This window comes from Lepidochelys olivacea (assembly GCF_965140295.1).
Source record: "Lepidochelys olivacea isolate rLepOli2 genome assembly, chromosome: 11".
NCBI lineage: Eukaryota > Metazoa > Chordata > Testudines > Cheloniidae > Lepidochelys > Lepidochelys olivacea.
The window spans coordinates 72,406,918-72,421,871 of NC_140421.1; the positions used below are offsets into that span (position 1 = coordinate 72,406,918).

Below are 14,954 nucleotides of genomic sequence, written 5' to 3' on the forward strand. Positions count from 1 at the left end.
GAGTAATATTGTTGATAACTGCAGGAAGTTGGGGGCCAGCCTGCAGAATCATTGAAGACTTATATGAGTATTGCCTGAATAAAGACCGTGTGACAGGGTCAGGCCAGATGGCTACAAGACAGTGGTCCTATTGGGATCCAGGAAGTGGGAGGGTAAAGCCCGCCCACTGCTAAAGGATCCTTCCAGCCTAAGAGGGGGATCCACAGGACCTGGACACCAAATAAATATGGGAGACAACTAATGAAATAACAGGGACAGGAGTGGGGTCAAAGGGTCAAACGAAGGGAACCAGATGGGGACACCAAGCAGAGAACCCCGGACAGCACCAACTGCTCCTCAAAGGCGTCAAGGGAGTCAGTGGACGCCGTCCAGAGGAACTCTGTCCGGATACGTGAATCATAGAATCATAGAATATCAGGGTTGGAAGGGACCTCAGGAGGTCATCTAGTCCAACCCCCTGCTCAAAGCAGGACCAATTCCCAATTTTTCCCCCAAATGGCCCCCTCAAGGATTGAACTCACAACCCTGGGTTTAGCAGGCCAATGCTCAAACCACTGAGCTATCCCGCCCCCCGTGAACAGACCGAGGATCGGAAATAGGCCCCACAGTCACAGGAGGCTCCATCTGCCAATCTCCTCACTCTGGTTTTATAGATGGCCATTTTAGCTAGGGCCAGGAGCAGGTTGACGAGGAGATCCTGTGACTTTGTGGGGCTGCGGATAGGGAGTGTATAAATAAGAAGGTGAGGGGAAAAGTGCAACCAAAAATGTAATAAAATATTGGTGAGGAGCCGGAATAGGGGCTGCAGCCTGGCACACTCCAGATATATGTGTGCCAGGCTTTCCCTCATGCCACAAAAGGGGCAGGTGTCTGGGATGGGGTGAACCATGCCAAGTACATGCCCGTGCTCATGGCTCCGTGAAGGATCCGCCAACTGGTATCCCTGGCAGGCCTCAGGACCAAGGTGGCATATAGGCCGGCCCACCAGGGCTCCTCACCCTCCAAAGGTGGCAGGAGGTCCCTCCATTTTGTATTGGGGCGGGACACAAGGGTGAGGGCGTGAAGGGTGTGGAGCACGAGCGTGTATAGATGTTTCCTTGGCGCAGTCTGGAAGCAGACCGGCTGCAGCTCATCCAGCCAGCTCACGGTGAAGAGGAAGGGGGGTCGGTTGGGTCCACAGGGCAGGGGCCCAATGGAAAGGTCCAGCGGGCCTGGGGTGGAGGGTGGGTGGGGTGCGCCCTCGTGCAAGACCCGGTTGACGTAAACCCGAGCAGCTGGTGGCAAAGTGGCCCTCACCTTCTGAAGTACGCGCTGGGGAATACAAGGTCTGGAGAGCCCCATGCGCTGAGTGAGTCTCAGGGGATCCAGCCAGTCATAGGTTAGTTTTACCCTGCTGATGATGTGTTGTTGCAATAGTGACTCTTGTGACTTCTGCCAGGAACAACCTCTGGCACACCGAGGGGGACTCCGCCACCTGCACACGAAGCTGGGGGTTGTGTAGCCGGGGCTCCATGAGGAGATCTGCCCCTTCGGTGGCAGCCATGGTGAAGGGTTAATGTCTAGCTATTCCACCTGGAAGCAGGCGGGGCACACCCTGACTGTTTCCTAGGAGCAATGCACACATTGCTCTATCCAAGGACAAGGGCTAGATATGAACCCTGAGAACTTGATTGTTTGGACAGCAAATGTGGGAGGTTTCTTTAGCCTGGGCTCAAGGCCTGAGAACCAGGATTGTAGTAGATAGAGGATGGTAACTAAGCATATGAATCAACGTCATACATTCCTTTGTGTAGCAGTGTGTAATGCTTAGGGGGAGAAATATAATAAAAGGAGAAGGTGGAAGGCAGGGGGGGCAGAACAGCCCATCTCCGCTGACCAGCCTGCTTGCTTGCAAAAAGCTGTGTTCTGTCTCATCACTGAACCGCAACAACTGGCGCCCAAACGTGGGGCCCTCAGCACTCACCTCGCCCGGCAAGGGTTTCAGACGCGTCACTCATCCACTTCGTGGATCCCGGTGAGTATTTTTCATTGTGGTAAGTATGGGAAGCTCCCTCTCTGCTTTGCAAGTGCAACACCGTAATGAGCTGCAGTATTTGCTGCGTAAGGCTCAGCATGACTGCCCGGCTCGAGAACTCACTCTCCTGCTACAGGAGGTGCGTGCCAAGTGCCCGTGGTATCCTGAAGCTGGAAGCCTTAAGTTAGCGGACTGGGAGCGATTGGGCCAGACATTGCACAAAGAGCCTCGGGCACCCGTGCAGGCTTTACATGCCTGGCACCTCTGCCGCGACGTGGTACAGCGTGTCGCCTCAGACAGACCCTCCCTCGCGAGGCTGGTGCTCTCGCCGCCCCCGTCCGCCCCTGCAGTCATCCCCCCTCCTGGCGATGCGACACAGCGTGTCGCCTTGGAAAGGCCCTCTTCAGCACCAACAGAGGAGCTGCCGATCCTGCCACCCCCGTCCGCTCCTGCAGCCATCCCTCCCCCTGCTTCGCCCCCAGTGCCTCTATTACCACCGCCTCCCTGGCCTTCCCCACCGGAGCCGGTGTGTGATCACCCTCCCCCCATGGGGCCCCCCGGAGAGTCATCTGCATCTGCTCAGAAGCTTTCGCTGGTGCAACAAATGGTTCACGCAGCGAAAGCTCGATCAGATCTTACAGCAGAGGAGCTGGCTGATCTGGTCTCCGTTTGCCCGGTGACCTGGCAGAATGATGACCAGGGCAACCCCGTGGGCACCTGGACCACTTTGCCATACTCGGTGGTTAGAGAGGTAAAGAAAGCAATTCGTGAATTTGGCCTGACTAGCACCTTTGTGCGTGGTCTCATTGAAGGGATGGGTGCTGGGTACTCCCTAATCCCTGAGGATTGGAAAACGCTGCTGCGCATGATGTTGTCACCCAGTCAGTATGTTATTTGGCTTAGTGAGTATCGGCAGATGGCAGAACGCCAAGCCCAGGTATATAGAGAGCAAGGTATCATTTATGAGCATTTGGCAGGGGAGGGCCAGTTTGCTACTATTGGGATGCAGTCTCAACTCCCTCCGGCCGTCTTCCCCATTATCTCCACCTGTGCCCAGCATGCTTTCAAGAAGGTCCCGGATTCAGGCAAGCCTACCAAAAGCTTTGTCAGTATCCGTCAGGGTGCCTTAGAGTCCTTTTTGGATTTTACCAACAGATTGCAGGAGGACACTGACTTTCAGCTGCCAGGGGAGGTCTGTGCCATACCTACACAGGTGATGGGACCTCTCCCTGCCGGCTTTGTAGGTCTTGTTCTCCCTCGCTCACATGCTGGGAAACAGGGCTTTTTTGTCATTCCAGGGGTCATTGATGCTGATTATACTGGCATTATTAAGGTTCAGGTGTGGACTCATCTTCCACAGTCGCTCCCGCGTGGACGGTCAATTGCACAATTGATTTTAGTCCCCTATCAGGTGCCAGCTGCCGAGGATCGAACTCGGGGTGGAGGAGGCTTTGGATCGACGTTGTCTCACTCGCCGTCTTACAGCATCTTCTTGCCACTCGTCATTTCCCTTACTTTGTTGCTCATATTCGCAGTCATACCCCTCTGCCTGGGCCACTCACTGAGGGCAATGCACGCGCCGATCGCGCGTTGCGTGGTCAGGTAAATTCCCTTTTTTCTGACCCCATTGGAAGCCATGCCTTTTTTCATCAGTCTGCCTCTGTTTTGGCCCGGCAGTTCCACATTCCTGCTGATCATGCACGTTCTATTGTTCGTTCCTGCCCCCACTGTGCTGTTGCTGCTCCTACTTTTTCTTATGCTGTTAACCCCCGAGGTACCGCAGCAAATCAGCTGTGGCAAATGGATGTTACTCATGTACCACAATTCCGCCCCTATTCATTTTTACATGTTTCCGTTGATACTTATTCAGGTTTCCTTTGGGCAACCCCACAACGTGGGGAAGCCACTAACAAAGTTATTCACCATTTGCTGGCCTGCTTTTCTGTTATGGGTCGCCCTTGCCAAATTAAAACAGATAATGCCCCAGCCTACTGCTCTGCAGCCCTCTCCACCTTTTGTGCCCGCTGGGACGTCCGTCTTAAACACGGAATCCCTTATAATTCCACGGGCCAAGCCATTGTTGAACGTGCCAATCGCACACTCAAAACCTTGCTAGATAAACAATTAAAACAAGGGGAGCTGCGTCTCCGAACCTTAGGAGACATTCAACAACAAATGTATATCCTCTTGTTTACTTTAAATAATTTAACACTGAATGCAGATCAGCAGACCCCTGCGGATCGGCATTTTCACAAATCTGAGGTACTGGAAAGACCGCGTGTCTTTTACCGTCAGCTGCCCGATCCACAGTGGCTGGGCCCAGCACCTCTAATCACTTGGGGTCGGGGATATGCTGCTGTGTCTCTCCCTGCAGGACCGTTGTGGGTTCCAGCCCGGTGCGTGCGACCAGCACTTAAACAACATGGCATGGCACCAGGGGCTGTCGAATCCCATACCAGAGTTTCAGCTGACCTTGGAGGAGACCGCGTTGCCCCCCGAGTCGACAACGGCGGGACGGAAACGGAGGAGGCGTAACGTCCCAAGCCAGCCCGTGACAGGGGGAGCAGTAAAAGCATTGGTCGCCACGGCTCAACGAAAACTGGCAGCAGATCAGCAGCCAGAAACTCCTAAGACTTTGTTTGTGGCGATTCTCGCCCAAATCACTGCTAATTCTGTGATGATTGTGTGCCTTTTGTGCCTGCTATTTTCTGTAGGGGTTGGCTCGGAAGCGCCTCCCCCGTTACAAGCCCGAAGGAGAATAAGATACTGCTCTTTGCTTATGTTAATCTTTTCTCCCAGTATTTTAGCATGGCTAATTGGGGCCCGGCCAACTATACTCTGCCTCGCACGGCTATATTCCTTCACACACCGTACCCGGCCGGGGCTCACAATGTCACCTGTGCGCGTGTAGTTAACTGCACTAGTACAAAGGTGCCATTGGGCTGTCAAAAAATTTCTCAATCCCTTTTAAATTGTTCCCATGCTGTTAATGTTTCATATAATTATGGCCATATCATCCTACCATCAGGATGGGTTTTTATTTGTGGTTCATGCACCTTTAATTATATTCCTGCAAATTTAAGTGATGGCACCCTTTGCTGTCTTAGTAGAATGATACTTATATTGCCTTTTGCTGGTTACAATTGTAGTAAAAGAAGTGTATCCCTTTTAGATGATTATATTGCAGATGTTAAGCTTTTGGTTATTTTGTGTTTGTAATTATTGGGCTTAATTTTTGTTGTTGCTGTGTACAATGTATTCCTTCCTTGTTAAGACTTTGTAAAATTTTTGCCCTGGAAAGCTCCCCAGGTTATGTCCTTGTCTGTCTGGGAGTTAAATAGCATGATAAAACAAATTGGCGGCTACCATGAGATGGCCAATTATCAATAAACAAAAAAGGGGAGATGAAGGGTTAATGTCTAGCTATTCCACCTGGAAGCAGGCGGGGCACACCCTGACTGTTTCCTAGGAGCAATGCACACATTGCTCTATCCAAGGACAAGGGCTAGATATGAACCCTGAGAACTTGATTGTTTGGACAGCAACTGTGGGAGGTTTCTTTAGCCTGGGCTCAAGGCCTGAGAACCAGGATTGTAGTAGATAGAGGATGGTAACTAAGCATATGAATCAACGTCATACATTCCTTTGTGTAGCAGTGTGTAATGCTTAGGGGGAGAAATATAATAAAAGGAGAAGGTGGAAGGCAGGGGGGGCAGAACAGCCCATCTCCGCTGACCAGCCTGCTTGCTTGCAAAAAGCTGTGTTCTGTCTCATCACTGAACCGCAACACCATGGACCTGGTCATTGAAAGCAGTTTCCAGGTCCGGAGGAGGTCCTGGTAGAAGACCGGCAGCCCGGAGAGGTCTCGCAGAAGACTTCTCGGATGGAGATAAAGAAGCTGCCAGTCGTATCGGAGCCCTCAGAAGTGGCACAGGAAGGTGTACGCCAGTATGCTCCATGCCGGACTACCTGCACCATAAAGGAGCCTCCACAGGGCCTGGAGGTGGAAGACATGGACCTGAGTGTGCAGACATTTCAGGCCCTGACCTCCCTCCTCCAGGGGTAGATGGAGAACCCCTACAGGGACCCAGTGCAGTCCTGACCAAAAGAACTCCAGAATCGATGTCTGGAGGTAGGCCAGGAAACCCAGGGCCGGGACCAGGGTGTTGAGCTGGTACCAGAGCATGGACAGGACTAGATGATTAAGCACCAGCGCTCTCCCTTGAAGAGAGAGGCACTGGAGTAGTCCTGTCCATTTCCGGAGCCGCTCTATCACCCCGCCCTCTAAATTTTGCTAGTTCTCCAGCGGCGAGGGATGCGTGGCAGCAAGGTAAATGCCAAGATAGAGCAGCGGTCCCGCGCTCCACCAGATGGCCTGAAGCGCGGTTGGGAGGGAGCTCGCCTGCCAGCCATCCCCGACCACCAGGCCAGAGCTCTTAACGCAGTTGACCTGGGCGGAGGAGGCTGCTGAAAAATGGCCTGGCAAGCCTCCACCCGCGCCAAGTCGCCCGGGTCCTGGACGACGAGGAGCACATCATCAGCGTACACCGACAGGACCAGCCGCAGTTCCAGCTTCTGCAGCACCAACCCTGTCAACCTCCTTCGGAGGAGACAGAGGAATGGCTCGATCGCCAGAGTGTACAGCTGGCCCGAGAGGGGGCACCCCTGCCATACTCCTCGCCCGAAGCAGACCGGTTCGGTCAGGGTCCAGTTGAGCCTGACCAGACACTCTGCGGAGGCGTACAGCGCCCAGAGAAAACCCACAAACTGGGGTCCGAAGCCAAACGCTTGCAGAGTGTTGAGGAGATACCTGTGATCCACCCTGTCAAACGCCTTCTCCTAATCCAAGGATAGGAGGGCGAATGACAGACCATCCCTACCCCCAAGTTCCAAAAGGTCCTGGACCAGTTATAGGTTGTCAAAGATGCTGCGGCCCAGGATGGTGCAGGTCTGATCTGGATGGACCAAGTTTGCCAGCACGGACCCTAGCCGCAGTGAGATTGCTTTTGCCACGACTTTGTAGTCCATGCTGAGGAACGAGACGGGATGCCAATTTCGTAAATTGCAGAGGTCCCCCTTTTTCGGCAATAAGGCGAGCACGGGTCGCCTGCACAAAAGAGGGAGGACCCCGCTCTAGCCTGTCTCAGTCACCTGTGCTGACCATAGGGAGCTCCTCCCAGAGCACTCTGCAAGTGTTAGGATCAGTCAGATCTGGGGAGAAAAGGCTTGCGTAGAAGGCTCTCGCCCTCCCGCACATTTCCACCGGATCCGTGAGGGGGGTGCCGTCTTCTGCCAGAAGGCAGGTGACGTTTTTCTTGGCCCCCCTCCTTTTCTTCAGGGCGTAGAAGAAGTGGGAGCCGCGATCCATCTCCCGAAGGAGGCGAAAGTGGGATCGAACAAAGGCACTCCAGGCCTGATGGTCCTCGAGGGCCCAGAGCTCCTCCCGCTTCTCCCGGCACGCTCTGCAGAGGGGCGGATCCTCGGGGCTCGCGGCCAGACGCCTCTCCAGCTCTGAGACCTCCCATTCCAACTGCTCTATCACCACATCCCTCAGTCGGCTGGCGCCCCGGGTGTAGTCATGGCAGAAAAGCCGGGCGCGCACCTTCCCCAGGTCCCACCACTGCCGCGCCGAGGGAAAGGCACGCCGCTGCCCTCGCCAGGCCAGCCAGAACTCCCAGAAGGACGTCATGAAGCCCACATACTCCAACAAGCTGTTGTTAAAATGCCAATAGGCCGGCCCCAGCCTCTCCACGCAGAGGGAGGCCGTCATGGTGGCTAAATGATGGTCAGAAAATGGGACCGGCCGGATGCTGGAGGAGTGGGCTTGTGAAAGGTGGAAACGTGATAAATAAATGCGGTCCAACTGGGAGTGGCGCGACCGATGGGCCTCCACCCGGACAAAGGTGAAAGTGGAAATGTCATCCGGGTGGTGGTCGTGCTAGATGTCCACCAGGGAGTGGTGTTCAACTATCTCCCAGAGGACGTCCGTGGCGGCCGGGCGCTGCTCGGTCCCCAAGCAGTCCCGCTCCTCAAGGGTGGTGTTAAAGTCCCCACCCAGGACCAGGCACTCATGAGGATCTAAGGTGCAGAGGAAGGCAGACGCCTGGTGATAGAATTGCAGCTGCTCCGGGCCTGATGTTGGGGCATAGACATTAACGAGGTTGACCACAAGCCCCTCCATACTGACCCGGAGGTGCAGCAGGCAGCCCGGCACAGCCTCGGCGACCCACAGCACCTCGGGCCGTAAGTCAGGGGAGAACAGGATCGTCACTCCAGCCGTACGAACTGTGAGATGGCTAAAGTAGACCCTGTCCCCCCAATCCAGCCGCTAGCTGTCTTCAGCGGTCAGATCCGTATGGGTCTCCTGCAGGAAAACCACAGAGTACCCCCCATCCCGAAGGAAGGAGAGCACCTGGGACCTCCAGAGACCCATCCTACAGCCCCAGGTGTTCAATGTTGCGATGGTGAGAGATGCCATGAGGAGGGCTGGGGGGGATCCTTGCTGGCAGGGAAGCTCGCGGCTCCTGACAGGCCATGCAACAGTCCGTGACCTACCCAGTAAGTGAGTAAGGAGTCACGGAAGAGGCGGACTGCCAATAGGCCATGGTGCCCTGCTTCCTGGTCCTTTTACCCTCCACTATGAGGGCCCTCGCGGCTCGGAGGATTTGGTGAAAATTCCCCCGTCACTGGAGAGCAAGCTGTACCTTGTTGCGGGAGCCACGGACATCTTCTAAAAACTCCTGCAACTCCTCTTTCAGCGCATGGGGGCGTGGGGTTACGGTGTCCTGGTTATTCCCCGACGAGGCCCTTGGTCCAACCCCATGGCCCACCGAGACAGGCAGACATGGTGCGGACACCCGACGGGGAGCCTGATGGACTGGCACCATTTGTGCCGTCTTGAACCTTGGGGCAATAAGGGGCAGTGGAGGGAGGATAGCAGCCCCTTGTAAGTCGGGACAGGTAAACACAAAGGCCGCTCCCTGGGGGGTCATCTCCTGGAAAAGGGAAGGAGACAGCCCCAGAGGCAGCGGTAACATTGCAATAACTTTGTGGGAGGTGGAAGGGATAGGGACAGGGGCAGGGGCAGAGGTGAGATTCTGGGCTTCAGAAGCCAAGCAGCTGGATGTATTCTCAAAGGAGGGAATTGTTGGGGCCCCAGGGCATGGCCACTAGTTAAGTCAAGGGGATCAGGCTCAAGGGTTGAGGGGGCTCTCAGCGATGCCGGGCACAGGCTCTACAGTGGGTTGGACAGCAACAGCATCAGGAGGTGGACTATCGTCTGTAGGGCCCCCACCCGGGAAGGAAGTTGACTGCTTCACACCAACGAGGGGTCCCTCTGGTGGCTCGTGTCACCTCTGGTGGCTCAGGTCTTGGCTGTGTGGCACTGGCTGTCGCCTGACCAGGCTCGGTGGCCGTCAGTGGGTTGCGTTCTGGGGCCGGGTTGATGGAGGAGTCCAGGGGCTCCTCGGAGGTGGGAGCGGAAGCAATGGTTAGGGGGAGGGAGCATGAGAAAAGGGGGACTGGAGTGAGGTGACCCAGATCGAGGCCCGCTGGCATAGGGTCGTCCTCCCGCTGGGTGACCGGGGTCAGACCCAGGGCCTTGATCTCCTTGTATATGGAGAGGAGATCGCTTTCTGCCACCCCAGGGTTCTCCCTGCTGGCACCCGACACGACGGTTGCCTCAGGGCTCATAGAGGCTTCAAATGGTACCAAGGCAGAAGGGGTTCCCTCGGAGGGGAGGGACTCCCATGGAGGGGAGATACAGCCTTCCTGTGCTGCCACATCTTCCCCAGCCGGCACTGGTGGATGGAATATACCCGTGGGCAAAGCGGAAGGCTCGGCATCAGTGCCCCCCTTCCTGGTCTTCTGGGGGGGCCTCCGCATCGGATGGGAGGAGCGGAGCTCGAGCCTTCCGCTTGTCCCGCTTCCCCTGGACTAGGGCCCACCCCTTCATGGCATCATCCGGGGGCTAGCTAGCAGGGGTTGCATCAGGGGGCAGAGGCGATGGCTCAAGGACTAGGTGGGGCAGCGTGAGGGAGGGAGGATTCTCCCTGGGACAGGCCCTCTCCCATGCCTGGCGGTGTCCCTGCCGCACCCTCCTCCACAGGCCCCGCCAGATTGCAAGCAGCGGGAGCGGGGCTCTCCCGCTCATCTGGGCATAGTGGGGGAGGTGCCCCTTGGGCCTGAGCGGGAACAGTGATAGACTGGAAAGGAGGAGGAGTGGCTTCGGGGGCCGGGCAGCTTGGGGCACCGGTGATGACGGAGCCGATGCTCTGCCATGGCTTGGGGGTCCTGGATGCCCCTTCTTGCTGGGCCAAGGGGCAGTCCCTCTGGACGTGCCCCATCGCCCAGCAGAGGTAGCACCGGGTCTCCCCCCCGTGGAATAATGCACCCGGTAATGGGCCTCCTGGTAGGGAACCAGGAAGGACCCCTCGAGAGTCTCTCCGTCACGCGCCACCAGCGGCAGTTGAAGCTGCACTTGCCGATGGAACGAGAGGATGTGATGGAGGGTGGGGTCTTTGGAGCCCAACGGGAGAGGGCTGATGACAGAGGTGCGTTTCCCCAGGGTGGAGAGGGCGGGTAACAGGGTGGCATTGGGAAGAAAAGGAGGGATGGAGGTCAGGACCAGGCGGATGCCCACGTCCTCTAGCAGCTCCAGGGGGACGAACACACACCCCCCCCACTGCCAGGCCCTTCTCCACTGCCTCCTGGACTGTACCTTCCAATGCTAAGAAGAAGACGACCTTGCCATACATTTTGGAGGCTGCCACAATGGCCGTGGGCCCCACCACCCTCGCCAACGCCCGCACATAGGTCTCTACGTGGGGTGAGGCAGGCACCAGGAGGCAACGGACGCCGTGCTTCCTGGTCATGGTGGGAAAGGGGTCCCGGCCACTATAGATGGTAGCGGAGGCGGTGGGTGGGAGACATGACATAGCGGCAGGCGGGGGGGGGCTGCCGCCACCTGGGCGTACGCTCTGGGGTCCGGAGGAGGGACACCTGCAGAGCTGGTGGAAGGAATAGCAGGGAGGGACGCCGCAGCTGGTGGTGGGGCGGCAGTAGTGGGGGCAGCCCTTGTCATGGAGGGCCTGGTCTTTTTAGCTGGGCCCTTCCCCTTCTTTTTACCCTGGCCTTTCCTGCCAGCTGGGGGGGCTCCCCCAGAATCTCAGGGGGTGGTGGCGGGTGGTTCAGCAGCGGCAGCGGAGGTAGAGACTTGGGGGGGTGGCAGAGGGGCAGGCGGGGGAGGGGTAGCTGGGGCTGATGAGGGGCCCCACCTGTCTCATCCCCCGCCATTGTGAGCAGGGAGGGAAGGGGAGACACCAGAAAGAGAAGGGGAAAGGGGAAGCAGGTCGACCACTCCTCCCCGCTAGGCTGCAGGCAGGGGAGGAGGGCACCAAAAGGGGTGGGCTGGATGGGGGGACAAAACAGGGGTTAGGGGTCAGTCACCAACACAGGGTGGGATTCCGGCTCCTCTAGCTGCATTAGGGATGGGGGGCTCCAGCAGCTCTAGGCAGCAGACTCTGCAGCAGCAGCTCCAGGAACTCCAGGTGGTGGTCCAGGCAGGCAGAAAGGACCCCTTTCAGGTGGTGGTGGTGGTGTCCACAGGAGCAGCGGCTGGGGTCCCTCACTCCCCCCCTCTAGGGAGCAGGCCAGCAGGCCTCCCCCAAGGGGCTGCAGTTAGAGCAGTAGCAGCACCCGAGGGCTGGGGGTCCAGCAGCTGGCTAGCAACCAGGTAGCAGAGAAGGGAGGTGGTGTCTGGCCCGGCCAGGGGAGCAGCTGGAGCAACAGCAGTGGCAGGGAGAGCCCAGGGCCTGGGAGCAGCAGCCCTCGCTCCTCCCTCCAGGACAGAGGGCTACAGGAGAGTGGTCAAAGGTAGATAGATTAGTTCCAGGTTAAGCTAGAACTTTTCCCTGGGTAAGATAACAGGGAAGGTGGTTTTTGTTTTTTTTTTTGAAACAGAAAAGAATTTTATTGTGTAACACTTAGAGTTACTAATGAAAACAAAACAAACTATGCAACAAAACAACGCAATCCGAAGGTATAACACAGCAGCTTTCAGGAGGGAGAAGTGTTCAGGCTAGCCTGGGCCCAGAGCGGGGGGGCTTCCTCGACACTCGTGGTCTTCCACCCTCCTGAGTTACCTGGTGGTCTAGAGCGGGGAGGCTTCCTCGACACTCGTTGTCTTCCACCCCCTCGAGTTACCTAGTGCCGCACCCAGTGTCACCGATTATCCCTCTCCTGAGAGTGCCCGGCAAGATGGGCACGGCTGCGGAGTGGGCGGTTTAGGGGTGGGGGGGTAGACACCCATGTATTATAGGACCCTTCCTAGATGACAGTAATGATGGTATCCACAGCAGCAACGGCTGGGGCTGGCATCTCTCGCTCTTCCCCTCAATCAAAGGGTCAGACGGAGGGAACCGGATGGGGTCACCGAGCAGAGAACCCCGGACAGCGCCCACCGCTCCTCGAAGGCGTCAAGGGAGTCGGTGGACGCCGCCCAGAGGAACTCTGCCCGGATACGTGAATGTACTGAGGATCGGAAAAAGGCCCTACAATCGCAGGATGCTTCATGGGACAACCTCCCCTCTCTGGTTTTATAAATGGCTGTTTTAGCCAAGGCTAGGAGGAGGTTAACCAGGAGGTCTCGCGATTTTGTGGGGCCACAGATGGGGAGTGTATAGATAAAAAGGTGAGGGGAAAAATGAAGCCAAAAGCACAATAGAATATTTGTGAGGGGCCGAAAAAGGGGCTGCAATCTGGCACATTCTAAATATACGTGCGCCAGGGTTTCCCTCACATTACAAAAAGGGCAAGTATCCGGGATAGGGGTAAACCGTGTCAGAAACACGCCCGTGCTCACAGCTCCATGAAGGAGCCGCCAACTGATGTCCCCGACGGGCCTCGGGACCAAGGTGGAATACAGGCTGGCCCACCGAGGTTGCTCACCCTCCAAGGGTGGCAGGAGGTCCTGCCACTTTGTATCGGGGTGGGACACCAGGGTGTGGGCGTGAAGGGTGTGAAGCGTGAGTGTGTATAAATAATTCCGTGGTGCAATTTGAAAACTGACCGGCTGCAGTTCATGAAAGGGTGAGGGGTTTGTTGGGATCGGCAGGGTAGGGGCCAAATGGAAAGGTCCGGTGGGCCTGGGGTAGAGGATGGGCGGGGTGCGCCTTCGCGCAAGGCTTGGTTGACATAAGCCCGAGCAGCGGGGGTCAAGGCAGCCTTCACCTCCTGAAGTACGCACCGGGGGGTACGAGGACTGGAGAGCCCCATGCGCCGAGCGAGCGTCAGGGGATCCAGCCAGTCTCTCCGGTCATAGTCCAGAAGGTCTCCGACCCTCGTGACTTCCGCCAGGACCAACCTCTGGCGCACCGAACGGGACCCCGCCACCTGCACACGGAGTTGGGGATTGTGTAGCAGGGGCTCCGTGAGGAGATCTGCTCCCACAGTGGCCGCCACGGACCTGGTCGTTAGAAACAGTTTCCAGATCTGGAGGAGGTCCTGGTAGAAGACCGGCAGCCCGGAGAGGTCTCACGGAAAACCTCTCGGACAAAGATAAAAGAGCTGCCAGTCGTATCGGAGCCCTTGGAAGCGGGCGCAGGAAGGCGTGCGCCAATATGCTCCACGTCGAACTACCTACACTATAAAGGAGCCTCTGCAGGGCCTGGAGGCGGAAAACGCGGACCTGAGTGTACAGACACTTCAGGCCCTGCCCTCCGTCCTTCAGGGGTAAATGAAGAACTCCAACAGGGGCCCAGTGCATTCCTGACCAAAAGAACTCTAGAATCAATCTCCGGAGGTGGGTCAGGAAACCCGGGGCCGGGGCCAGGGTGTTGAGCCGGTACCAGAGCGTGGACAGGACTAGTTGGTTAAGCACCAGTGCTCTCCCATGGAGGGAGAGACATCGGAGTAGCCTCGTCCATTTCCGGATCCACTCTATCACCCCGCCCTCTAAATTTTGCCAGTTCTCCGGCGGCGAAAGGTGCGTGGCGGAAGGGTAAACGCTGAGATAGAGCAGTGGACCCTCACTCCACCGGATGGTCTGAAGCGCGGGTGGGAGGGAGCTTACCTGCCATCAGTCCCCTACCACCAAGCCAGAGCTCTTGACCCAGTTGACTCGGGCGGAGGAGGCTGCCGAATAGATGGCCTGGCATGCCTCCACTTGCGCCAAGTCGCCCGGATCCTGGACCACGAGGAGTACGTCATCGGCGTACGCCGACAGGACCAGCCGCAGCTCCGACTCCCGCAGCACCAACTCTGTCATCCTCCTGCGGAGGAGACAGAGGAAAGGCTCGATCACCAGAGCGTACAGCTGGCCTGAGAGGGGGCACCACTGCTGCACTCCTTGCCCGAAGCTGACTGGTTCGGTCAGGGTCCAGTTGATCCTAACCAAACACTCCGCGGAGGCATACAGCACCCGGAGAAAACTCACAAACTGAGGTCCGAATCCAAACACCTGCAGAGTGCTCAGGAGGTACCCATGGTCTACTCTATCGAACACCTTCTCCTGATCAAGAGACAGGAGGGCAAACAACAGACCATCTCTCCACCCGAGTTCCAAAAGGTCTCGGACTAGAAATAGGTTGTCAAAAATGCTGCGACCCGGGACAGTATAGGTCTGGTCTGATCACGTCTGCCATCACGGACCCTAGCTGCAGCGAGATTGCTTTCGCTACGATTTTGTAATCCGTGCTAAGGAGTGAGACGGGACGCCAGTTTCGTAAATCGCGGAGGTGCCCCTTCTTCGGCAACAAGGTGAGCACCACTCGCCTGCACGACAGAGGGAGGACCCCGCTCTGCAAGGACTCAGCCCAGACAGTGACTAGGTCTGGGCCGAGAATGTCCCAGAACGCGCGATAGAACTCCACAGTCAGCCCGTCCATGCCCAGAGATTTATTGGTGGGCATGCGACGGAGGGCTTCCGAGAACTCGACCAGAG

The 14,954-nt window shown here is 57.0% G+C and overlaps 1 protein-coding gene across 1 annotated transcript; it reads left to right on the top strand.

The window, feature by feature from the left end:
• Window positions 1–1,549: 1,549 nt before the first annotated feature.
• On the top strand, window positions 1,550–5,433 carry LOC311528246 (uncharacterized protein). Its single transcript, XM_084643030.1, has 2 exons — window positions 1,550–3,616; window positions 4,389–5,433. The coding sequence occupies exons 1-2, from the start codon at window positions 2,040–2,042 to the stop codon at window positions 4,429–4,431; spliced, it is 1,620 nt and encodes a 539-aa protein (XP_084499156.1). The 5' UTR covers window positions 1,550–2,039; the 3' UTR covers window positions 4,432–5,433.
• Window positions 5,434–14,954: the final 9,521 nt, after the last annotated feature.

Bases quoted from the DNA above. Each gene is read 5' to 3' on its own strand.
- LOC311528246 (XM_084643030.1), top strand. From the start codon at position 2,040: ATGGGAAGCTCCCTCTCTGCTTTGCAAGTGCAACACCGTAATGAGCTG. The intron at 3,617-4,388 runs GTAAATTCCCTT...CTCTCCCTGCAG, and splicing joins ATCGCGCGTTGCGTGGTCAG to GACCGTTGTGGGTTCCAGCC.